This window comes from Schistocerca cancellata, chromosome 7 (genome assembly GCF_023864275.1).
Source record: "Schistocerca cancellata isolate TAMUIC-IGC-003103 chromosome 7, iqSchCanc2.1, whole genome shotgun sequence".
Lineage (NCBI taxonomy): Eukaryota > Metazoa > Arthropoda > Insecta > Orthoptera > Acrididae > Schistocerca > Schistocerca cancellata.
In genome coordinates, this window is record NC_064632.1 from 502,222,799 (window position 1) to 502,250,577 (window position 27,779).

At 41.0% G+C, this 27,779-nt stretch overlaps 1 protein-coding gene across 1 annotated transcript in view; it reads left to right on the forward strand.

Annotated features, from left to right (window-relative positions):
- The first annotated feature begins 6,511 nt into the window (after positions 1-6,511).
- Positions 6,512-27,779, forward strand: part of LOC126092860 (facilitated trehalose transporter Tret1-2 homolog) — a 36,952-nt gene continuing 15,684 nt past the window's right edge. The window contains exons 1-2 of the mRNA XM_049908590.1: positions 6,512-6,695; positions 19,010-19,298. Of these exons, the coding sequence (XP_049764547.1) occupies positions 6,512-6,695; positions 19,010-19,298 (473 nt within the window). The remainder of the gene's footprint in view (positions 6,696-19,009; positions 19,299-27,779) is intronic.

A 27,779-nucleotide genomic window follows, 5' to 3' on the forward strand; every position in this document is an offset into this window, starting at 1 on the left:
CAGTTGTTCTGAAAACTAACTTGAAAACAATAAAAAGAACGTTTATTAAATAAATTACAAAGAACTGGAGCAACAAATGCCAATGAATTTCATAGCTATTTTTCATACGGCTTTTTCACAGATGATGAATGAATGTTTTTATTCGCGCAAATGGATAATACTGGGAAATAATTTTTTTTTTATTCTGGAATAACGATTAATAATTTTTATATGTATTCGTTATTCGTCATTCGAATAAAGTTTGCCCAGCTCTGGTGGTTAGAGAATCGCGTCGGATTTGCACGCTCTGCATATTCGCAGGCTATGTGAAGGTGGCCGCTGACATGCGCTCACTCAGCATCGCTCATCTTCTACAAATTCCGCTAGGGTACACGAAATGTATTCGCTTGCTCTCTCTCTCTCTCTCTCTCTCTGTCGCATATCGCAGCCGAGTGCACACGATTCTGATGGACCAGGCGCCTTTAGTGCTCTAATACATACTACGAAAGTGGACAAGCAACCCTTTTTCGACTTAAGTGACGTCACTAGCTTGTTATCTTGCTCTAAGTATAAATACTTTGCTCTTCTTGAACCGATCTGTCAGCGTTATCGTCCACATATGATGAGCAGAATGCAACTGTTTTTCTTGCACTGCTTTAAGAGAAACTATAGAACTTGTCCGTGTTGATCATGTAACAAGCTTGTCCTCTAGCCGTGAAGGTATGCTTCATAAGACTAATAGTAGGGTGTTGTCCTTCCTGTTGTTTCTTCAAATGAAACGATGTTTTGTTCCACTCTGCCAACTGGCGTGCTAATCCCCCTGGACCGTTCACTGGAAGTCCATAAAACCGGTTTTCTATTTTAAAAGAAGAATCAAAGATTCCTTGTTCTTACTTTATAATGAACACTGTGGATGAGCTTTCCATAATGTTTTCATCAGCTACTCCAGCTTTGCATTGTCTGGAATTATTCTTTTCATCATATTCCGTGGAACTTGAAACTGCTTTACTGCTGTGGAAAAAGTCATAGTATCATTCTTTACAGCCTCAATCGCATTTTTCATCGCTACAGGGTATTACTTTTGTTGCTCTGATTTCTGTGTATCTTGCCTAGTGTCTGAAAGAATACCAAGTGCCAGAAGTTGACAGTTTTCAGTCGGACGTTTGTGTTAGTCCAGATAAAACAGAATTTATGAATCCGTTATCGTCACAATGGGACTTTTTGACAGAAGATAGCTTTGTATGTAAAAGGATTTATAAGCCAGGGTATAGTATCATATTTATATATGCATGTGACTAATCCTTGTTGGGGAGAACAGATAAACGTGAAATGTTCAGGAAAAATGAATACGCGAAAAGTGGAGACAACGTTTCCCGATCGGATGCCACATCGCCATTAATGGTTTACTTATGAAACTATCAAACCAAAAGAAACAACAAGGAACTACTTTTGTGAGCCAAAACATATTGTTTCCAAATGGCTATGAAAAAATATTATTCTTCGTTTACGTGAGGTAGCAACAATAGTGTAAATAACTACCGTACAACAGACAACTGACAATCGGAGAAGTTTTCATTAAAAAATTAACTTCTTCTGTCCATCTCACTGATAACAATGATGGTGAGTATCAGAACTAGTATGACCAGTTCTGAGCAGACGGCAGCATTGTTCAGTGCAAAAATTTAGCAGTGGCCTCTTTTTCCCATCCAGGCCACTTTACCACACCTTCATGTATATATAGCAATATACACGAAGAGTATTTAAAACAAGGCACAAATCTTTGGGAAAGAAGTCTGAACACAGCGGACATGCACGATTTGATGTGACTGGAGTATCTGGACGGTGGTGTCCCTACACTCTGGACTTTGTCCAGACATCACAGACCCGCATTCGTTATCAACGCTGGTGGCGTTGTTGAATAGTACGGGGTGTTCGAAAAGTCTCTCCATAGTGCCGTATGACTGTTAGCCGCGCGTGCCGTATGCCGTAGTGAATAAACCGAAATGAAACTCAATGAAATTCAAGTTATTAATTTATTAATTATTAATTTTTACTTACAAATTTTCACATTAAATGTTGAAAGTGCCCCCCTGTTGTTGAATACACAATTAAATTCGTCTAATCATGTTTCCAAACACAAGCTGTAACATAAGCAGTGAAAGTGGATATTGCAATTTTCAATTCATCGATGGAATTTGGACGGTTTTTATAGACAGTTGCTTTCGCTGCACCCCAGAAGAAAAAGTCAGGTGGTGTTAGGTTAGGCGATCGTGGAGGCCAAAGTCCCTGTGAAATTATGCGATCGCCAAAAACATCAGCAAGCAGTGACATTGAAACGCGAGCTGTATGCGCGGTTGCACCATCTTGTTGAAAATAACCGTTCAGTATTTCACTTAATACAATTTCTCCTATCAATGGGTACAGAATATCACTGCAGTATCATTGTGCGTTGAAAAATATGGGATTTCCAATCCGACGTCTAAAAATTGCAATCCAAACTCCTATTTTCACAGAATGAAGTGGTTCCTCATGAATACACAATGGATTTACAGTACTCCACATATGAGAATTTTGCGAGTTCATGTACCTGGATAGATGAAACCACACTTCATCAGTGAAAAACGTTTCACTGAGAATATCCCATTTTGTTGAACGAAATTTTCGAACCATTGACAGTAATGCAGTCTCTTGCTATGATCAGTATTTTTCAGTTCTTGCACGACTGCCACTTCGTATGGGAAAAGTTCTAATTTTTTCCTTACAGCTGTGTGGGCCGTTGCGACACTAACATCAATTTCCTGGGCGGGTTTTATTACTGACTTGTTCGGACTCATGGACATTTTATCGGAAATATTGAGTAGTTTATCCACAGACAAAACGATAGGACGACCTCTTCTCGGTGCATCTGTCACCGAGCCCGTACTTCGAAATTTGTTAATCAAATTTCGCACAGTATCGCTATGTGGGAGTGTAGTCTCCGGGAAAACTGAATTAAATGTTTGACTAACGGAAACTGTCTATTAACAGACAGCTTTGAACCCTTGTTAGAGTAAAAACACACGTTCTTCAATGGTTAGCATTTTAACAGTGACAAAACGAAACAAACGAACAAAGGAACTAAACTTAAACGTTCACGTTAACACGTAACGACACACATCAACGATACTACCGACGCTGGCTGAGATAAACGAAACAGTGGAATGTTGAGAGAATCCTCTTGAAGGGCAGTAGCCCAGGCAAGCGAACAATCATACGGATCGATGGCTAACAATCACACGACACTGCGGAGAGACTTTCTGAACACCCCGTGTTAGGATAGTGTCTATGTTTTGTTCCATATTAAGTGTGAAGGATACTTATTGAGGAAGAGTGTTTACCTTAATTTGAGGCTCCATGAACTGAAGTGGCTTTGTTAGCCTTTTTTACTCATTCTGACGATATCCTGAGTGGCCTGTCTTTGCTGCCTTCGCTTTATTTGTACCACGTAATTGCCATACGACACACTACACGATAAGAAACAGCGGAGAGCAACAAATCTACGAGGGGCGTTCCATATTGATTTACACTTTATTCCTGTCATGCACGAATTATCAAGCTCAAATTGAAAAAAAAAAACAATTTCTGATTCATTTTTTGGTGTCCTAAGACGTATGTTATAAAGAATTCAATTTACCGAAAAATTTATTTTCATAGACCAAGCAATATGAAGGTGTCTCTATATGAGGACAGTGAGAACGAAAATTACTACCTCTTCACGAAACATTTATTAGTAACTCCAGTGAAACGAAATATAAGTGTCCATATTTGAGAAAGCGACGCATGAGAGGGTATTACTTCCCATCGTTCATGGAGCGCCATTTGATTCACCATTACAATGGCATGTAGTACTTTGGCTCACTAGAAGTGTAATCCCTGCACCGTACAGCGCAGTTTTACAACTGCTGTCATTCCGTGAGAGGACAAGATGGGGTGTGATTATCAAGGACAGTACTGGCACACGTGGTTTCTGTGGAAGCAGGGTGTACACAATGCGGATATTCACAAACGATTCGTGGCAGTGTGTGGAGGGTGCGCCCAGTCACGAAAAGTATTCGACCAAATAGTAATGGGGAAATCACGGCTGCCATCGCTGAGATAGGACTCCAGACACTGCCTCACCTACCTTATTTTCCCGACTTAACTCCTTCAGATTACCACCTGTTCGGGGCTATGACGTGCGGACATTATTTCGGAGACTTCCAGTAACTGCGAACAGGTGTCCTGCTGTGGGTGTGTCAGACCGCAGGAAAGGGGTTTGAGGGGGAGCCACAGAAGTTACAGGGACCAAATCAGCAAAAAAATGTGGAAATGGATATACCTGGAAACCTAGTTTCAGCAACGACAGCCGTGGTTTTCCGACTAGTATGGGGACGAGCATTGTCGTGTTGCAACACCACTTTTCTTCATGGTGCACACTCTCCACACACACTGCAGTCAATCACCTGTGAATGTCCTCTACGTGTACTAGGGATGGCGGTTCTCGCTGAAACAACCTGTTTTAAGTAATATCGTTTTTTTTCACGCCATTTTAAACTGACTGTTAAAACCGCTCAAAATAACTGGTTTGAAATAACCGATTTTTGGTTGTTTATTCCTATTATTTCCTGTAATGAACGTAGAAAGCGAACAAAAATTATAGAACTTTGACTCCCTCAGTATCAAGATATACAAAATGAAAATATTAAATTAAATAGACAAATAAAAGAATATTTACTCCTTCCAACGTCCGCTGCTTTTCTCGAAAAGTGTTAAGTGGTTGAATACTACAAAAAACACCAGTATTCCCCTATTGATTCAAAGTTTTTGAAACTATGCTCAAAAGTCACGTTGTAATGTGGGATCGTACCACTATTTCGGCACTGCGAATAGTTAATGCTAAAGAGTAAAAACTGAGGCTGAAGAACTCTGATTTTCGTGTTAATCCGTCCGTTTTCGAGGGCTGCAAGCAGATAAAGGCGTATTATATAGACACAGCCGCCACGCGGGATTAGCCGAGCGGTCTCAGGCGTTGCAGTCATGGACTGTGCAGCTGGTCTCGCCGGAGGTTCAAGTCCTCCCTCGGGCATGGGTATGTGTGTTTGTCCTTAGGATAATTTAGGTTAAGTAGTGTGTAAGCTTAGGGACTGATGACCTTAGCAGTTAAGTCCCATAAGATGTCACACTTTTTTTTTCTTTTTTATAGACACAGCCAGCAGATCGGCTACGTTCTATTTTTATTGTATACTATAAGAGTTGTTGAGTTTTCAATTTATTACTCTTACAATAATTTTATTGCTCTTTTATAATTTCGTAGAAACGGCAGACAAATATTTAAGCTTTTAAAGCAAATCAAGCTCTTACTTCGGTGCTACGACAATTTTTTAAAATATTTCCAGGCTCGAGCTGGTGTCTTTCAGCAATACAACGAATATCGGACGACGACAGTGAGAAAAATCCTTACAGACCAGATGGAGGCAAATTTTGCACACGTCAAATACACGTGTGCCTTAAGCCACGTCACACGGCACGGCAACAGGGACATTATTTTCTCAGCAATGCTGTACGACTTCGTATACTATCTGTTTGTTGCTCGTTTCTGTCGCCATTTTTATTAAAACTGCACTGACTGCTTTTCCCACTTTCTGTAATAACGCAATATTTCGAACCAATTCAAATTTTACGAATAAAAATTACTCCTTTAATAAAAAAAGGTTTATTTGAAAACGAAAAATTTTAGCATTTCTGCTTCGGCTAAATGATATTTCGGTGACTTTAATCGGTTATTAGTTTTTAAAAAAATAAAAAAAATAAAAGCTGCCTGGGTGGCCGAGTGATTCTAGGCGCTACAGTCTGGAACCGAGCGACTGTTACGGTCACAGGTTTGAATCCTGCCTCGGTCATGGATGTGTGTGATGTCCTTAGGTTGGTTAGGTTTAATTAGTTCTAAGTTCGAGGCGATTAATGATCTCAGAAGTTAAGTTGCATAGTGCTCAGAGCCATTTTTAAAAAACAAAAATTAGCTGTTATAACTAAAACCAAACAAATACGGAAAAATATCCTTCATTCAGAACTAAAATACCGGTAATGGTTTTAACCGGTCACTTTTTCTCATCTATAGTGTGCACATGTTCCTTTCACAGAAACTACGTTGTCCAGCGCTGTACTTAATGATCACACTCTTATGTCCTTCACTCACGTAATAATTGTAGTTGGGAAATTGAGCCGTGCTCTCCAGGGATTATATCTCCAATGATTGACTTGCTGTATTTATGAGTCAAATGGCGCACTATGAATGAGGGGGGAAAATAGAGTAAATCAATAAGGAATGGCATTCGTGTTACTCACATAGGCTGCGCCGCTAGCGTGTTTTAGCTGTGGCGCAGACGTTATTATGTTCCCAGTCTGTGCTCGTGTTCCTTGCAAATCTGGGCGCCAGCGCAGACACGCGTGGATAATCTCGCGGATTATTCGTAGGTACTTAAGCAACGACGTCTCCTGGCAGTTAAGTACAGGAATGAAGGCCGTCACAAGCAAACGGTGCAGCGTGGCTGACGATTATAGTGTGGCAGGTGTCTTCAAGAACACTGCGGGGATATGGCCGCAAACCAAACCTACCACCAATGGGAAAATGGTTGAAGAGGTGCAGTTGGCTGAAAAGAAGCCAGCTGCATGGTCCCAGCTACTTGCTGCTGTTGTCGGTAAGGCGAAAAATAAATCGTTATTTCAACTTGTGTGATGTGTGTGTGCGTGTGTGTGTGTGTATTTGTGTGTGTGGCGGGGGGGGGGGGGGGGGTGCTGTTCAGACTCACACAAAATAAGGATAATAGAACTTACGTTTTTCGTAAGTTCCTGTGGAGCTTGTGAACTACGTTATGAAAACGATCTATGGAAGCTCCCCAGAAGTTCCCCATCGGTCTGTCGTACAGGAATTATTGGCAGTCACTGAGCAAAATGTGTAAACGGATACCGCAGTACTGAAAACACAAATTTCTGTAACTATATCTGCAGCTACATTCATACCCAGTTAATCTCTAGACACTCTTTCACAGACGGTGTTTTTCTTATGTCACAGACATAAAGTCCAGGAACACTTTCAATTATTTATTGCGCAAGAACCAAACATTGTACAGATATCATACATACGTCATTTTGAAGACGAACACTGAAACTTTTTTTTCATGTATACCGCCACACTGTAGTTTGGTAATCTGCCGATAGTAAGCGCTAGTCGCAAACATGGCGAGTTCAGGTGTGCAGCGAGCTTTCTTTGTGTTGGAGTTCGACAAAAACAAGTGTGCTACAGCTGTTCAACAGATGTTTAGAACCAAGTACCGTAAGAATCCACCAACAAGGAAGGTCATTTACCTCTGGCACAACAAATTCGCTACGACGGGTTGCTTGTGCCCGGAAAAGAGAAATGGGCATTCTAGTGTGAGTGAAGTGAATGTGGAGCGCTTATGAGAGACATTCTGAGGGACATTCATAAGGAGTCCAAAGAAATCGGTTCGTCGTGCATCCCGTGAACTCGAAATGGCTCCAGTGACACTGTGGAAAGTACTGTGACGGAAGCTGTCTATGAAACCATCCAAGTTGAAGCTAGTGCAGAAGCTCAATGACGACGACAAAGACAAGCGTTTTTAATTCTCTTCGCACTTGTAACAATTGAATGAGGATGGGGATGGCATTGTTGATCGCTTAATTTTTAGCAACGAAGCCACTTTTCACACTAATGGGAAAGTGAACAGGCATAATTGTGGAATCTGGGGTACAAAGCAGCCACCATTGTTCTTCGCTGAGAGCACTGTCACTGGATATTCCTACTTGGACATGTTGCAGCAATGGCTGATGCCTCAAATGTAATCGGAATCTCCGTTCATCTTTCAGCAGGCTGGGACTCCACCACATTTTCATCGTGAAGTTCGTAGGAATCTGAACACGAAGCTGTCACATCGATGGATCGGCCGTCCTAGAGAAGGGGGACAGCTGTTTCATGAAATGGCCTCCCCGATCGTCAGATCCTACTCAGTGCGACTTTTTTCTGTGGGGACACATTAAAGGTCTGGTGTATGTACCGCCTCTACCACGTGATGTAGTAGAGCTCCGGGAGAGAATACGGGAAGCGACTGCCACAGTCGACGATGCCATGCTGGGACGGGTATGGCAAGAATTCACATTACCGTATTGACGTCTGCCAAGTCACTCATGGTTCCTATATCGAATGTTTGTCAAGAATACTTTCAGAGTTTCTCTTCAAAATGCAATATGTATGACATCAGTACAATGTTTAGTTCTTGTGCAGTAAATAACTCAAAGTGTTCCCGGACTTTATGTACTCCCTTTACATCAGCGAACGTTCACGGGAAAAAAAGCGAAAAGGCAGGTACGTGGATTCTGCAGAAATAATCAAAAACAGGGCTTCTGGTTATTTCTCAGTTTACTAACTGCTGACAAACGGAAGTTATACACTTTCCTGCATCTCATATACATGAGCTTCATTAGTAAGGTGTCATTAATGCTGTAGAAAGCAAACAGAAGACAGTTGTCGTGTCCACATGTCATCATAACGAAAGAATAATGAAGAATTTATTGCCTCAGGGGGTATAAATTACCCTTGCCATATAAATCAGTTGCTGAAGGTTCCAGTTATACTGCCGTGTAAGATGCATCTCATTCAAAACTTCTTGAAATATTACCTTTCTTGAGCACCGTCACCAAAATACTGGCCTCTTCGTATTTCCAATTGTTCACCGTTCCGATAATCTCTTGAGTGTTGTTTTATCTCAGGTCAGTCGCGCTTTCTTCCTTTAATAACTCTTCTTATGTCTTCACCACACTTCTTTTATTTCTAAAGGCACCTTACGCGTTTCGACTTGCCATCTTTTCAAAGGTAGTGTTATGTCAGTCATATAAAATTGCTCATTAAACACTGTATCATGTCAACATTCCCAATCACGAGCCAAACGCGAAGTAGTTGAGAATGATGACAATGTATGTAATGAGCAATTATTTTGATTGACATAACATTGCCTTTGAAAATAACGGCAGTCGAAACGCGCAAGATGTTTTTGAAAATAAAAACGTGTGGTCAGGACACAAGGAAAGTTCTTCAAGTGCATCCAAAGAGGCGCTTCATCTCACAGCATTTTCATGCGAATTGCAGCTTTCTTCCTTTGCAGCTGACGTTTACAGGATTTTCTTGTACAGGAAAACTGACAAGTTGTTATAAAAGAGATAATGCTATACTTAATTCTGATCGAAGTACATATGTACGTAACAACTTTTGTTTATTTTTTTATTTTTTATTTATTTTTTTTTTATTTTTGTAGAAGTCAAGAGCCTCAGTGTGTTTCGAGAATAGGAATATGATACAAGTAGGCTGTAATATGTTTATTATCTGTGCGATTAGCCAATTTTAGCAATGGGTACTTTTCACACACATCTTTTAAGCTTTCCACTTCACCATTAAAACTGGATAATTGAACAAATAATACAGATTACAGCCCACTTGTGCCATGTTTTCATTCCCAAAACTTAACAATGGCAAACATAAAAGTAAATGAGGATGGAATTGTGAAACACTAGCAGAAGTTTCATAATGGAGGGCACCCTTTAAATCCAGTTTTGGATGTGGGGTAGAAGAACTTGGCCCTCTTCTAGCAAAAACGTCTCTCAAGTCATTTGAATAGTGATGCATTCCACGTCATTGGAAAAGTCATTTATCATTTTTCTATCTTTAAGAATAGTTGCACTATACATACACTGTGCTCACTGGCTTCCTTTTGTCCCAGAATATAATTTGTGCTCACTTACGAAGATTTTCTGATGATCAAACAATTCCTCACAGATGTCATCCTTAAGCAAAACCGTCATTCAGTCTACAAAAACCAAAGTAACAAAAAGCATAATGTACTGCAATGATTATGACTGCTAGTGATGCTTTATCCATAAACGTGAAAAGTGCTTGCTGGATGAGATTTTAAATTTTCAGGCAGCTAAAGACACAGAGAAACCAAAGTAAGAGGAAGGTGAGCATGAGACAGAGCTCCTATGTAGAGCCTCATATTTGACGGATTTTGCTCATAGTTTAGTTCCCGGTTGTTTCACACAAACGAAGCCTATTCCTATCAAACAATGATGTGTAATTAATATATGTGGTGTAATTGATATAACACACCACTACATTAAATTCTGCAGCAAAATTTGATTCACTGAACAACGGTAATTGTAGTTTAATTTCATGAGACTGCTGAAAATGTTTAATAACACTACTAAGATAGGCCTCGTGCCCATGAACTTGTCTGCTGATACTATAGTTCATCCGTTTTTGCTTAGCTAAAAAAAAAATTGTGCCACTTAAATAGAGGAGAACCTGAACGACAAATAGACATGGAGACTACACACCTCTTTCTTGAGATCACCGTGGATTAACGTAAAACTGTTAATAAATTGAAATGCGGTAATGTTACTGTTTTACATTAAATTAATCTGATGAAATAATTTGAAAAATTCGGGATCAAACAAAATTCATTGCATTCAAAAGAATTTCCGTGTTACAATCGCTCCTACGTGGTGAACAAATTTTAAGTATATGCCACTGAGAGTCTCTTCGAGTCATTTCAGTCCCTTACTTTGGTAACTCGAGGTCTTGAAGGAGAGTTTCCATCACCCACTACTGTCAACATCACAGTCCTGGTATGACGCGGCATTCTATGTCACTACTCGACGCAACTACGCCATTGTGAGAAAAATTTATGGGTGGGCCCAAAAACAAACTCCCTTCACTTTGGTATTAACGAAATTGTTAAGCTAAAGCTCAGTAACCCTGCCTTGACCCGCGAGGTGAGGATCACCAAGTCATAAGTTTTATACCACCTTCATCTTTGTAACGGTCTGATTGCCTTCAGATGTGTTCAAAATTCTTCTTGCTGAACTGGAAACATGGATCACTGCTAGTCTCCACATAATCCGCAACTAAAGCCCCGCAATTTCATCAAAAAGCTCAACAAAGACACAGTTCCAAGATGCTAGTCAAAGGTTGGATTCTATACATAACACAAGCTTCTAAATCTCCACATAGTTCAATCCTGAAATCACAATTTCCGATCAGCTATCAATACCGGTAGCTGCCACCTAGAAGTCTCGCATATCTACGCCTGGTGCCAAAATTTACCTTGAGAATTCGAAAACTACTTATATAATCTCACACCCTTGTGCAAAATATGGAGTTCTTGCAGTATTTTCGCATCAGAAACATTGCTTGACCAATCCCTACAGATCCCAAATTTATGTCTTTGGAAACTACTACGCTATCAAAATTAATTACCACCTCATGCATGACTCTGGGTGCTAGGGCATCTCTTTATAATCCTGTATTCTGTGTCGTGAAGATAAAATGCTTCTATTGTTCCAGCTGCACTGTGACCGACAAAGAGGTGATATTAACGAATTAATAATAGAAATATAGTAATAATTTTTGGAAGTTGTGACACTGTAGCAGAAGGCTGCTGATTATGAAATGCTGTTTGTTTATTCTGAAACAAATGCAGCATGGACTTTAAAGACGTTCTTATGATTTTGTTACTGACTTTCGTTGTGATAGTTATCAGCTGCGTTACGGAAGGAAGAAAAAACTGGCATGAAGTAAACCAGCACTCCAGCGAGTTTCGAATCTATGCCGATAGCTGTATTAACTTCAAGAAATTGGTGACAGGGCACACATCTAGTAAGACGACGCTGATGCGAATACTCTCTCGTTGTGATGCGATACTGCAGTGCCTGTGACATTCCGAATTGCGGTGCAAAGTTCCTTCGGACTGCAATATCATATTTATCAGCCGACACCGGGCAAGCGACTTTCAAGTATAACGTCTTCCTTGTATGGGAATATACATAACTGATGTACACGTAGAGGTTGTAAACACATGGTTGACGACATACGGAAGTTTGAATGTGGCCATGAGTCGTGATCGGCTAGTCGTAAGGTAAGATGACCGCTCGCAAGAAAAGAGAAATTCGTGTCCGAGCTCCAGCCCGGCACAAGCTTTCATCGTCGTCATTCCATGATGCCAACTATAGAAGTCCATAATCGCAGTTGTGAATACATTTCATGTACTGTCTCATTTCTGTTGCTGCAGCTGTCAAAGAGAGAGGCAAACGGTTCGTGCAGCGAAAGACAGGAGCAACGGTCATTTATATGTTGAATTGTAAAGGTCATTTATATGCTTAATTGCCTTCCAGCAGTCCAAAATTTTTAATTTTTACTTCACTGTCATACGTTAGGTAAGAATCGTTCACACTATTTCATCACAATGGCAAGAAAATATAAATTCAATTTAGAACAACAATTCTGTGTCACTGGAGGAAGTAAATCTACAGTCACAGAATTGTCAAACATCTTTGTGATGTAGCCAGTTTCAGCTACTTTAGCAGCAGAGAGAGTTTTTGGGATGGTCTCTAAACATCTAGCACTTGTCCAGCTATCTGAACCATACACCAGCAAGCTATAGTATTTTTTGAGATATGCTTTTCAGGACACCGCACCATGTGTGACACAAGATTGTGATTGTAGAACCTACTGGAAACGCTGCAAAATGCAGAGCTCTTCATGCTTCTATCCAACAGTCTGTTTCCAGTAATGCATTCCTGCTGCTCGCAATTTTTTTACGGACTTGCTAACATTGGATTTTTCAACAGAGTAGGCAAAATATTGTTTTATGTTTCCAATAGGCGATACGCTAACAATCTGCTACAGAATACTAAAATGTTTAGTCTCACTATAAACGTAAATATACATATGGCACATTCTGCTGAAAAAAACGCATTGTCAACAAGTTCTTGAAGCGATATGAATGCATGACTCGAAACAGAATGTGGGATGGAAGCATGGAGAGCTGTCTGCATTCCGTATTATCTGAAACCTTTTTCTGCTAAGAGCATTAATCAGAAACTTTGGGCTGCGTTAATCGTGTACCATCATGACGACCATAACTGGTGGGATGAGATCTTGGAGTGGTTGATGTATGTCTTCAATAGTTCAAACATGGCACACAAGAGGCATGTAAGGATACTCCAGCAAAATTTATGTTTGTCTTTCAGCCAAAATTCCCCCTGTCTAGCCTACAATCCACTGATGAATTACTATCCAACAGGACAACTCCTGAACACATTCATGAGAAGTAGGGCAGACCAGGAAAAACATTCAAGTAGCCAATAGGCAGAAAGCTAAACTCTGTAATAAAGGACATGATCGAATAGCTTAGCATAGGGGCACAAATTCACCTGAGAAATTTTGTCAGAATTGTTAGTACGGGAGCAAAGCTGATTGGAAAGCACTTACCACAGTTTTTGGGTCTTACCAAAATCTTAAATTTGTTGCTCCTGGAAATGTTCCTTTAAAGGAGATCACAACAGCAAGGAAGTGTTATATTTCTCACATAACCTTGGTTATGGCATGGCTGACGCGTAATTTTGGTTTTTATATTTATTGTGCTTTCCTCTGGGACTTTTATAAAATGCATGTATCCCTAAGAGGAGAAACAGAACTCCGATGCATCTTTGGTTTGGAGTCAGACGTTCCTTCTTCAAAGCATGAAGTAGGGCAAAGTAGATATTGTCATGATTTCATGGTACACATAAATCTTTGGCCTGCTAAGTGGGTGGCACAATGGTTGCAGCAGTTTCCTCATCCTGCCAGAAAGGCGTGGTTTCTAGAGCAGAGATGCGCAAGCACCAATCTGAATCAATTAGCTAGTGTCCACTGTGTGTGGAAGTCATTTTGTTGGGGATCGATGGAATATCCTCAGTTTGAAGCATGTGCCTGTGGAGTCGGTTAAGGATTAATAGCTGATGATGTGAGAGAGTGTGGCACCAAGCACTGAAGACACCCATTCACAGGTCTACCAGTTGGCCAACCCGCTCTGCAGAGCAGGTCTGCCCCAACAGGTTCGCCTTTGTGTTTACGATTTTATAGTGGTAGGGTGCGTGCTCTGGGAGCATCGGCTCCATTGGCGCAATGCTACCTGCTAGCCCAAACTGCTACCTGCCATCCTACACTTCACCCATTTCCCTTCTGATTTTGGCATGTTGATAACTGCCACACAACTGGGCACAGTTAGGGTCCACAAAACAGCCGCATTGTGCCCACAGTCAGATGGGTTTGGGACCAGCTCAGTGAAACTGGAGGGGGGGGGGGCAGGTTGGGCGGCTCATGGGTGCTGTGAATGAACATCTATATTAAATAGCTAGATTGTTCTGTTGTGATGCCTGGTGAGGCTACTCCTAGAATGCGCAGTTGTGGAAGTGCCTAGTACTGGTTGCCTCCTACATAAAGCTGCTAAAGGAAGCTCTTACGTGAAGCTCTCATGTCTTGCAATCTGTAATTATTAGAATGGAAAACCAGTACAAGTTGCAAATTTTTACTTTTATTCATTTGATGACCAGTTCTGAGCCAAAAACTAGTCACCAAATGAATAAAAAATACAAATTTGCAACTCGGACTGGTTTTTCGTTCTACTGATTAACAGAAGTTGCTGAGCCAAACTAATCCAGCATGCTGAAAGCTTGTCTGTTCCTTGATGCCAATTATGCATACTCCTGACGTTAAGCCCTTGGAGAACAGGCTGGCCAGTTTTGTTCTGATGCTCAAGGAGGCTACGTCTGGAGTGCACAGATGAGACAGTATCTAGTGCTGTGTGCCTTGTACACAAGACTGCTCAAGGACACCCCCATGTGAAGCTCTTATGTCTTGCAGTGTGCAACTAACAGTTCCTTGATGCCATTTATGCAATACTTTTTGACCAAGTGCTTGGTAAAATATTCTTTCTGAAGGTGTCAAACTTCGATCAAGTAACACACTACAATTCCTGTTTAGTGTTCAGCTGTGTTGGTTTGTTGTATGAGCTTACTATTTGATACTATTCTGTTTGGTCAAATGACACCTAGAGTGCAGAGGGGAATATTTTCTGTCTTGCAAGAATATTGTCTTAACCCAGGATTGTGTGTTTACCATATGTTTATGCTTCTTGATGTATTCTGTGTATTTTAAATTTTAGTTTCAATAGTCTATATTGTGCCTCACATGTGGCGTTTAGTGTTCACATGTTAATTTATTCTGTAATTTATGGTTTGTAGTATTTTCAGCCAGAACTTAAATTTGGATTATAAGATTTTCTAATATTTCTTTCATGCAGAAAGAATAGACACCACATGGAATCTGCAGCTGTGATACATACTGTGTAAAGTACGTAAACTGAACGTGGATGGGGGAGAAAGTAAAGGGAAGGGTCCATTGATGTCACATGCATTGGGATCTTTAGACGGAATCAGCAGCATGGAGTGAAAATGTGTGCCTGACTGGGATCTGACCTGGGATCTCCTGCTTACTAGCCACCTGTATTAACCACTGTCAACCACTACACCATGCAGATATAATGGTCATCGCAGTTGGGCAGAGCATCTCAGCACACCTTTCAGTCAACCTACACTCCCACCTAGCCCCATTTATCCACTATAAGCGTCCATGTATTCCATGCTCGCTACTTCGAGGGGTCCAATGTAGTTGTACATACACATTGCCCAGTGAGACGATCAATTATATGAATTTGTGATGTCTGTTCTTTCAGTCATCAACAGTCCCTTTCATTTCATTTCCTTTTTACCCCTTCCCAAACTTCAATTTACACAATATGTATCACAGCTGCAAATTCCCTGTGGTGTCTGTTAATTCGGACACATTATTCGTACAGTTGATTGGGCAATGAATCCACCACCTTCAGTGTACATGCACAGTTACGTTCGACCTCCTGCATGTCAAAGTAGCGGGCATGAAGGACAAGCACAGTGACAGGGGACAGGTGGGGTTAGGTGGGAATGTGGGACGAACGAGAGATGTATGGAGATAATCTGTGCAGTTGTGATAAACACTGTGTCTAAGACGTTCAGTGGTTAACGAAACTGCCTAGTAAGCAGAAGATACCGAGTTCGGATCACAGTCTGCCACACTTTTCAGCTGTCGCCGCTGGTTTTGCATGAAAATCCCAGTAGGAGGAAAGGGCTGGTTGTTTCATTTGGGTCAGTTATCCAAAAACGGTACTTTCCTCCTCGTATACTACAAATTTCAGCGTTAACTCACTTATTTTCATTTTAAAAATGCCTATTTTATTATAAATTACTTAGAAAAATTAACAAAAATAAATATTTTTATTTTGATACTCACTTATTATAAAAAAGTTTTCTTTTCTCACAAAAAGTAAATGTAAGGAAAAAAAGTAAACTTTTTTTATAAAAGGTGCATTTAAGGAAAAAAGTAAGTGAATTATGGTTAATGCAAAATGAATTTTTTTTTAATTTACTGGCCTATCAGTTCACTGTATTTTGTTAGAAAAATTATCCATAAAATTACTACACCCCTTTAGCTGTTTGGTATTGTCCATTTACAGATTATAAATTTTAATAGGAAAATATAAAACTTTTATCAGATTCAGAGAGTGAATTATAGATCATGAAATTCATTATTTTTATTTTTAAGTTTCTTCATTTCTTTATATCTCTATTCCATCTGCCCTTCTTCAGCTATTTCAAAATCCCATTCAGTAACTTAGAATACCTACTGATAAGATAATCTTAAACTCATTATTAATCTCCACACAACTTTTTTCTCCATATCTAGCATTAAAATATTCACGAATGGTGCAAATAGCTCTAAGCACTATGGGACTTAACATCTGAGGTCATCAGTCCCCTAGACGTAGAACTACTTAAACCTAACTAATCTAATGACATCTCACACATCCATGCCTGAGGCAGGATTCGAACTTGCGACTGTAGCAGTAGCGTGGGTCTAGAATGAAGGGCCTAGAACTGCTCGGCCACAGAGACTAGCAAATATTCACAACCGCTAATGTTACACAAATCATTTATCTCTAACTCACTTATTTTTTTAATCTGTTTCGAGACATTTGCATTGTTGAGCTTCTTCATTAGAGTCTCCATTTATATAAAAACAATTATTAGATTTTCTCAAATGTGTAATGCCTGTTTGGTAATGTATCCATTTTATTTTCCAAAACATATATCTTGTCATCATGTCTGCTTAAGTCCTTTTATTTGATTTGACTAAATTTCATCTTTTTCACTTCAAATCAAATAATCAAATTTGTAGTTGCTTATTGTTCTCTAGTGTTACACAAGCAATCTTTGTAATCTTCTAAGCTTATTCTATTTTTAACAACAGATTCATTAACACCTTTACATTGTTTCATTGTTTTATCATCAACTTTATAAACATACGTTTTTGCTCTGAAGCCACATTATTCTTCCATTACTTTTCCATTGCATTCATCTTTCATTTTTCCTTAAACTTTCTTGTTTACTTGTGAAATACCATAAATATTATCTGTTGGATAACCACTTGTATCAAAATAATCAATCGTCGATTTCATGTCTTCATAGAAATCTTAAGTTTTTATATTGTAGATATAACTCTCCATATTTTGATAATATAACTCAATATTTTCTCCATATTCCTGTTTCATTATTCTATTACACTCATACCAACGTAGATCAGTTTATTAAATGTGGTTTTTTTCTTATTGGTATGACTGGCAATAAGATCTTCATTAAACATCGTTCTTTCTGTACAGTTTGGCTTAGCTATTAATTTATCGCACTTTTGTCCATCTGACACTAATTTTATATCCACTCTGTTTCTTATATTTTCTATTGTCTTCCCAAACACAGAATTACTCAATTTGTAGAAATCTTATTCAAAATAATACTTCGATTGCATCCTCATTTGAGTATTCAAATCTATATATTTTAAGAGTTTATGTATTTTTGTTATTTTCATTCCTAGAGACAGATACTGTTTAAGATTTCTATGGTGAACTACATAATTACATTTGTCATTCAAAGTAGTCCATAACTTATTTTCTTTAGTTCCAGATAATATTACATTTTCAGAATCGAATGGTAAATCTTCATATAAATTACGTAATTCTTCTGGATATTCTAGCTCTACTTCGAAAATATATCCAGTTTTTTGCAGTATACAAAATTACACTCATTTTCACTCATTTTTGTACAATTAAAATTATTTGGTTCATCCCATTCATATAGGTAACATGATCACTTCACTCTACTTTCAGCTACCCATTTTTGACTACTTTGTAATTTTCCTATTTTTTATCCCTTTTTAAATTCTAGCTACTTTTAATCAAATCTAATGTTTTTTCCGCTATATATGGATGCTGAAAATAAAATGTGTGCTAGAAACAAAAAAGAAATATTCTGTAAATAACTTTCCGGAATTAAACCAACTAACGAAAGATTTTTTCTTATGTGCACCTTTTATAAAAGCAAGAAATATTTTATTTTTGTCTTAAGTTCACCTTTTGTGAGAAAAAATTAAAATAACTGAACGTGATAAAAAGATATTTATTTTTCTTAATTTTTATAAGTAATTTATAATAAAACAGGCGTTTTTAAATGAAAATAAATAAGTTAGCCTTGAAATTTTGACTATAGTAGGAGGAAAGGACGCCAGGACTGAGCCAAGTGAGCCAGAACTAGAGCTTTCGTCTTACTGGCCCCGACGCAGCTGCTGTCAATAGTGCCTTCTCTTTCCTATCTTAACTCTCCCATTTAATTTTAATAATAGTTAGTAAGTGCGTTTGTTCAATAACAGAGATGCGAATAAATGGTGTCACAGCTAACTCATAGTTACATCTTGACAACCTCCAGCCACTTCCACTCCACAGCCTAAGATGCTGCTTTAATTTTCTCCAAGCCATCCTAATACTGGATCCCTCATGCCCACCACATTGGTTCTCATTTCTTCTTCTGTCACGTCAACAGACAGTTCTTCGTCTTTGTTGAGCCTTAAGTGCACACTTCTCAGTTATCCGCTCTCTCTCCTCTGCTTCTAACATTAGAATTCCTCTTGCACTTGTAATGTCGATGATTTTACTTTCAATTTCAACAAAGTGTCTGTTGACTGTATGATGTGCCTGCTCAGTCAACCTGAACACGTTCGCCATGGGCTCAACCATGGTGTGGCCGGCGATGGCGCTGCCGCAGCTGGTGTCTGCAGAGAGCGGCCTCAGAGACCGGCCTTTGACGGCGGACGAGGCATCCTGGGTGGCGTCTCTCCTGCTACTCAGCTCACTTGTCGTCATTCCCCTGTTTGCGGTTGCCAGCGCACATATGGGTCGTAAAACGCTCGGATACGTCGTAATAACTCCGCTGCTGGCTAGCCTGATCATCCAGATGTTCTCGGTTTCGATCGAAGCTCTCTACATTGCAAGGTAAGAGTGATAGTCTTTCGACACTGCAGTCACTATATTACGACAGCCTACTTCTTTTGGGAATGGGAAGATCATCAATGTTTTCTTTAGATGCGGCTGCAGCCAGCCACGACTTTCTCTCTGTGCCACTCTTTTCGTCTCAGAACAGCACGTACACACCCAATAATCTTGTGTACATATTCCACCTGTGGTCTAGGGGCAGCGTCTTTGACTAATCACCTAAACGTTCTGGGTCCTCGGTTCGAACCTCTCTACTGCTCAAATATCGAATAAAAACCATCAGTAATGACAGCCGAAGACTTCCGGCATAAGAAGACAACCTCGTACTGCCAAACGCTTTGTCAAAGATGATGGAGGAGTGGGCAAAGTTTCAGGACACTCTCTTGCCCTTAGGATGAAACTGCCTATAAAGCCGTTATGATGATTTTTCCATTAGCAAAATATTCGGGAGAAGTCCCGCATTTGGATTTCCTGCAGAGGATAGCCAAGAAGGAGATGATCACGAGAAAAACAGTGAATAAGCAACGAAAGGTTAAGGTTTTACAAACTCGGACATGGAATGTTAAAAGGTTGAACGTGACAGGGAAGCTAGGAAATTTCAATAGGGAAACGCAGTTGCTCAAACTAGGTATAGTGGCGATCAGTGAAGTGAAATGGAAATTAGTCAAGGAATTCTGGGCAGACAGAACTAGCATAATATAAAGAACAGTAGATAATGGTATAACGGAAGTAGGATTCGATATGAATAGGAAGGGAGGGCTGAGACTGACTTACTGTGAACAGTTCAGTGATAAAGTTGTCCACATCAGAAGCGACAGTAAACCAACACCAACAATAATAGTTCATATGTACATGCCGACGTCCCAAGAGGAAATAGGAATGAATAGTCATAGAGATTGGAATGTGGTTGTAGGGGAAGAAGAAAGGGTTATGGGATAATATAGGCTTGGTAGCATAAATAAGAGAGGAGAAAGACTGAGTTCTGCAATAAATTTTAGCTAATAAGAGCGTATACTCTGTCCAATAATCACAAGAAATTAGGAAAGGTCGGGGGATACGGGAAGATTCCAGTCAGATTTCATAATGATCAGCCAGAGAATCCCAAGTCGGATATTGGATTGTAAGGCTTAGCCAGGAGCAGATATAGCTCAGATCACAATCTGGTAATGAAGAGTAGGCTAATGTTTAAGAGACTGATCATAAAGAACCAATGTGCAAAGAAGTGGGATACGGAAATATTAAGGGAGGATGAGATGCGCTTGAATTTCTCTCAGGCTATAGACACTGCGATAACAAACAGCGCAATAGGCATTTCACTTGGAGAGTAATGAACATCTCTGAAATGGCAGTCACAGAAGTTGGAAAGAACATGTAGGTACAAGGAAGGTAACTGCGAAGAAACCACGGGTAACAGAAGAAATAATTCAGTTGGTCGACGAAAGAAGGAAGTACAAAAATATAAAGGGAAATTCAGCAATACAAGTCTGCTACGAATTAGATAGCTAGGAAGTGCAGGAAAGCTACGGTGAAATGTTTGCATGAAAAATGTAAAGAAACGTCAGAGGAATGATTGTCAGAGGAACAGACTCAGCATCAATAAAAGTCAAAATTCTGAGAAAAATAATGGCAAGCTATAGGAAATGATGGGTAATACACAATATTTACAAGAACCAAGACGGAACAATACGAGTGAGAGACCAAGAACTAAGTGCTCGATTAAAAATAATGCAAGAAAATGATGTAATCTTTCGCCCCTACTGGCACATCTACACATCAAAGAAGCAGTGAGGGAAATAAAGAAAACGTGCAAGGGTGGAATTAAACTTGAAGGTGAAAGGAAATCAATGATAAGATTCGCGGATGAGATTGCTATCCTCAGTGAAAGCGAAGAAGAATTAAAAGATCTGCTGAATGGAATAAACAGAGTATAGATGAGAGTAAATTGAAGAAAACCAAAGTAATGAAAAGTAGCAGAAATGAGAACAGGGAGAAACTTAACATCAGGTTTAGTGATTACCAACTAGATCAAGTTAAGGAATTCTGCTATCTAGGCAACAAAATAACCCACGATGGACAGAGCAATGAGGACATAAAACGCAGACTAGGATTGGCACTCACTAAGACAAGTCTACTAGTATCAAAGATAGGCCTTCATTTGAGAAAGAAATTTCTGAGTGTGTACGCTTGCAGCACAACATTGTATGTTTGTGAAACATGGATTGTTGGTAAACCGGAACAAAAGAAAATAGAAGCATTTGAGATGTGATATTACAGAAAAAATGCTGGAAAATTAGGTGGACTGATAAGGTAAGGAATGAGGTGGTTCTCTGCAGAATAGCCAAGGAAAAGAATATATGGGAAACACCGACAAGAGGAAGGGACAGAATGATAAGACATCCGTTAACACATCAGGGAATAACTTCCATGGTACTAGAGAGAGCTATGGAGTAAAAACTGTAGAGGAAGACACATACTGGAATACATCTGGCAAATACACTGGTGTCTAAAATTAAAGAAACAAAAGAAAAGTTTGCGAGTTTGCATTTATTTTTCCACAAAACAGTGTAAGCGATAGTAACGTAGAAACATTGTAAATAACACAGAACATAAACAACTGCAACATGCATAACGATAGACAAAAATATTCTTCGTTCTTTCCAAATTAACGTATTTTCAGACACATTCCGGTAACTTTTTAATGTGTTCTACATGGGTTGTTACCACCTCTGGCAGCAATAGGCGTCTTCTCTGGCGTCTTCTTTGTGCCATACACTACCATCTCTGACTGTGTACACAGCGATTGTGAATGTCGGACTACCAGGCACACACTACCCGTTTGATAGGTTCCCTGACGTCATCGCTGACATGATTGTCCGAGCAGGACACACTTATACGGACATCTGTTGACAGTTTGCATGATTACACCGTGAATTAGACCCAATAGGGGAAATAGCGGTTTGTTGCTTTAATTTTGGACACCTATGTAATTGAGGACATAGGCTATAATTGGTACTCTGAGAAGAAAATGCTGGCACTGGAGAGGAATTCGTGGGGGGCGCATCAAGAATGACGAAAAAAGAAATCCAATCTCTTTGTTCCAGAACAGTTTCTACCTTCTATGGCTCTGTTTAATATACTGTGTCTGTTCTTCTAGTCATCGTTTTCTTCATACTCCTTTCCTCGCCGTTTTCGTGGAGGACCTCATTTCTTATCAGTCCACGTAATTTTCAGCATCTTTACGTAAGAATAAGCCTCCAACACAATGCTATCCTTTCCCAAGTTTAAACTATGAAAAAACACACCATGTTCGTCTACTAGCTTTTGCGTTGCAATGACTGTTCCATTAAATATCGTGTGTGCAGCCATTTAAATTCTACTTCTGTTATTTCGGTTGAGTACCGTTCGGCCATCCCCAGAGTGAGCTGAAAGTCTTTCGGCTCCTTCTGAAGATGGCCGAGCGGTATAGGGCGGAACTATTAGATAGAGTGGAACTTATTTGGCTGCACGCCCGAAATTTAATGGAATAGTTCGTTGAGCTTTGCACAGTCAATAATCTCCCACCACTTACGAACTTACCATAAGTATAAATAATGGTTCTACATTTTTTAGTATGCATATTGAGGAAAACTGAAACTTAAAAAGCCATGTAGTGGATTTCCTAGGACGTTTAGATTCGTATATTTTTGCCATAAGAGTTATTGTCAACTGGAGATACAGCAATCAGGAAGTTAACGTTTTGTATATTTTCATTCACTGATGCCATTTGCGATAATATTCTGGGATAATTACTCACTTACATAAAAAAATGTTCATCACAAGAGAAAGTAAGCAGCTGGGAATATTAATCACACCACAATAGTGCATATGGTCACTTATGAAATTGTCTTATCAGCACTCCATTACTCCGACAGTAACATGGATACACAAGTAAAGTATTACAAGGAAGAATTATTTGCATTACAGAAAACTTTGTTACAGAAAATGGTGAAATATGCAGTTGTGTAACTTCTTTATAATTTACCCTGAGAAATAAAATGGCTGGCAGAAAAATGAAGTTTCTTCAAAAGAAGATTAAGGATACTCATCTTTAGCAACTCCTTGTATATTACAGCCGAATTCTTGAAGAGGAATATCAGTCTTTTCAGACGAAAATCCTTAACAGCTCACAAGTAGCCTTATAAATATGTTCCATAACATTTTTTTCTCATGGGTTTTATGTTTGTTCTATTGGCAGGTTTAACATAACAACTTTTAAAGTGAATATGAACTATGGAACAAGTAATTAATTCTCACATTCCATGATTCACTTCTTCACATTCTCAGAGACTTCATTCTGAAATTGAAACCTATGTTTGATGCTTTTAGCGAAGTGAGGCAGTCCTGCTTCGTTCATCATACACTGAGATGACAAAAGTAATGGCATCACGATGTGCACGTTTACAGATGGCGGTCGTACCGTTTACATTCCGTTTCGTAAATCGTTAGGATATTCAATATTCCGAGATCTGCAATGCAAGAGTGTACCAAGAATACCAAACTTTAGGAATTGCCTCTCACTGCGGAGAACGCAGTGACCAACGACTGCGTAGAGTTATGAGTGCAAATAGAAAAGTAACATTGCGCGAAATAACCATAGAAATCAATGTAGGACGTAAGATGAATATGCCCGTTAGGACAGTGGGGCAAAATTCGGCGTTAATGGGTTATGGCAGCAGATGACTCATTCGAGTTTCTTTGCTAGCTGCAGAATCTCTTCTGGTCATGTCACCATATCAGTTGCACCCCAGACGACTGGAGAACCGTGGCTTGGTCAGATGAGTTTCGATTTCAGCTGGTAAAAGCTGATCGTAGGGTTGTGTAGCGTACGATCCTAGCTGCCGTGGAAAAAAGTTGTCAACAAGGCACCGTACAAGTTGGTGGTAGCTCCATAAAGGAGTGAACTGCGTTTACATGGAATGGACTGGGTCCTCCGGTCCAACTGAAGTGACTGGAAATACACTCCTGGAAATGGAAAAAAGAACACATTGACACCGGTGTGTCAGACCCACCATACTTGCTCCGGACACTGCGAGAGGACTGTACAAGCAATGATCACACGCACGGCACAGCGGACACACCAGGAACCGCGGTGTTGGCCGTCGAATGGCGCTAGCTGCGCAGCATTTGTGCACCGCCGCCGTCAGTGTCAGCCAGTTTGCAGTGGCATACGGAGCTCCATCGCAGTCTTTAACACTGGTAGCATGCCGCGACAGCGTGGACGTGAACCGTATGTGCAGTTGACGGACTTTGAGCGAGGGCGTATAGTGGCATGCGGGAGGCCGGGTGGACGTACCGCCGAATTGCTCAACACGTGGGGCGTGAGGTCTCCACAGTACATCGATGTTGTCGCCAGTGGTCGGCGGAAGGTGCACGTGCCCGTCGACCTGGGACCGGACCGCAGCGACGCACGGATGCACGCCAAGACCGTAGGATCCTACGCAGTGCCGTAGGCGCCGCACCGCCACTTCCCAGCAAATTAGGGACACTGTTGCTCCTGGGGTATCGGCAAGGACCATTCGACCCTCTCCATGAAGCTGGGCTACGGTCCCGCACACCGTTAGGCCGTCTTCCGCTCACGCCCCAACATCGTGCAGCCCGCCTCCAGTGGTGTCGCGACAGGCGTGAATGGAGGGACGAATGGAGACGTGTCGTCTTCAGCGATGAGAGTCGCTTCTGCCTTGGTGCCAATGATGGTCGTATGCGTGTTTGGCGCCGTGCAGGTGAGCGCCACAATCAGGACTGCATACGACCGAGGCACACAGGGCCAACACCCGGCATCATGGTGTGGGGAGCGATCTCCTACACTGGCCGTACACCACTGGTGATCGTCGAGGGGACACTGAATAGTGCACGGTACATCCAAACCGTCATCGAACCCATCGTTCTACCATTCCTAGACCGGCAAGGGAACTTGCTGTTCCAACAGGACAATGCACGTCCGCATGTATCCCGTGCCACCCAACGTGCTCTAGAAGGTGTAAGTCAACTACCCTGGCCAGCAAGATCTCCGGATCTGTCCTCCATTGAGCATGTTTGGGACTGGATGAAGCGTCGTCTCACGCGGTCTGCACGTCCAGCACGAACGCTGGTCCAACTGAGGCGCCAGGTGGAAATGGAATGGCAAGCCGTTCCACAGGACTACATCCAGCATCTCTACGATCGTCTCCATGGGAGAATAGCAGCCTGCATTGCTGCGAAAGGTGGATATACACTGTACTAGTGCCGACATTGTGCATGCTCTGTTGCCTGTGTCTATGTGCCTGTGGTTCTGTCAGTGTGATCATGTGATGTATCTGACCCCAGGAATTTGTCAATAAAGTTTCCCCTTCCTGGGACAATGAATTCACGGTGTTCTTATTTCAATTTCCAGGAGTGTATATATGTTCGGCTACTAGGATACCCTACTAGTGTCTTTGCTAGTTGCAGCATCTCTCCTGGTCTCGTGACCATACCGGATGGACCCTAGACGACTGGAAAACCGTGGTTTGGTCAGATGAGTTCCAATTTCAGCTGGTAAGAGCTGATGGTAGGGTTGTGTAGCGTACGCTCCTAGAGACCATGGACCAAAGTTGTCAACAAGGCACTGTGCAAGGTGGTGGTGGCTCCATAATGGAGTGACCTGTGTTTGCATGGAATGGACTGGGTCCTCTGGTCCAACTGAAGTGACTGGAAATAGCTATGTTCGACTACTTGGAGACCATTTACAGCGATGGGGTTTTTATGGTGCCATGTCACTGGGTCACAACTGTTCGCAAATGGTTTGAAGAATATTCTGGACAATTCGAGCAAATTATTTGGCCAACCAGACTGCACCACATAAATGCTTTCGCAATTACGGTTGGCTTTACAGACAGCGTGGCTCATTATTTCTGCAGGAGACTTCCAACAACTTGTTAAGCCCATGCCGCATCGATTTACTGCACTACGCCGGACAAAAGTAGATCAGGCATGATACTGGCAGGTATTTCATGACTTTTGTCACCATGGCATACATAATTTTGCTTCCAAGGAAGCAAACGTCCTTTAATTCGTTTTCTGCGTGGTACAAAATTTTTATGTTAACTTTACCGCTAATCTCGTTTCGGCTACTTCTCATTAATTTCTTCTTTCTTTGGTTTTTCTTCGATCGCATTCTGTGCTTATTAAATTGTCCATAGTCATACCAGATTACAGTAGACACCAAGTGAAGTATCCATAGAAATACACTACTGGCCATTAAAATTGCTACACCACGAAGATGACGTTCTAAAGACGCGAAATTTAACCGACAGGAAGAAGATGCTGTGATATGCTAATGATTAGCTTTTCAGAGCATTCATAAAAGGTTGGTGCCGGTGGCGACACCTACAACGTGCTGACATGAGGAAAGTTTCCAACCGATTTCTCATACACAAACAGCAGATGACCGGCGTTGCCTGGTGAAACGTTGTTGTGATGCTACGTGTAAGGAGGACAAATGCGTACCATCGCTTTGCTAAAGGTCGGATTGTAGCCTATCGAGATTGCGGTTTATCGTATCGCGACATTGCTGCTCGCGTTGATCGAGATCCAATGACTGTTAGCAGAATATGGAATCTGTGGGTTCAGCAGGGTAATACGGAACGCCGTGATGGATCTCAACAGCCTCGTATCACTAGCAGTCGAGATGACAGGCATCTCATCCGCATGGCTGTAACGGATCGTGCAGCCACGTCTGAATCCCTGAGTCAACACTTGAGGACGTCTGCAAGACAACAGCCATCTACACGAACAGTTCGACGACGTTTGCAGCAGCATGGACTATCAGATCGGAGACCATGGGTACGGTTACCCTTGACTCTGCATCATAGACAGGAGCGCCTGCGATGGTGTACTCAACGACGGACCTGGGTGCACGAACGGCTAAACGTCATTTGTTCAGATGAATCCAAGTTATGTTTACAGCATCATGATGGTCGCATCCGTGTTTGGCGACATCGCGGTGAACGCACATTGGAAGCGTGTATTCGTCATCGCCATACTGGCGTATCACCTGGCGTGATGGTATCGGGTGCCATTGGTTACACGTCTCGGTCACCTGTTGTTCGCATTGACGGCACTATGAACAGTAGACGCTACATTTCAGATGTGGCTCTACCCTTTATTCGATCCCTGCGAAACCCTACATTTCGGCAGGGTAATGCACGACCGCATGTTGCAGGTCCAATATGGGCCTTTCTGGATACAGAAAATGTTCGACTGCTGTCCTGGCCAGCACATTCTCCAGATCTCTCACCAATTGGAAACGTCTGGCCAATGGTTGCCGAGCAACTGGTTCGTCACTGTACGCCATCACTACTCTTGATGAACTGTGGTATCGTGTTGAAGCTGTATGGGCAGCTGTACCAGTACATGCCATCCAAGCTCCGTTTGACTGAATGCCCAGGCGTATCAAGGACGTTATTACGGCCGAAGGTGGTTGTT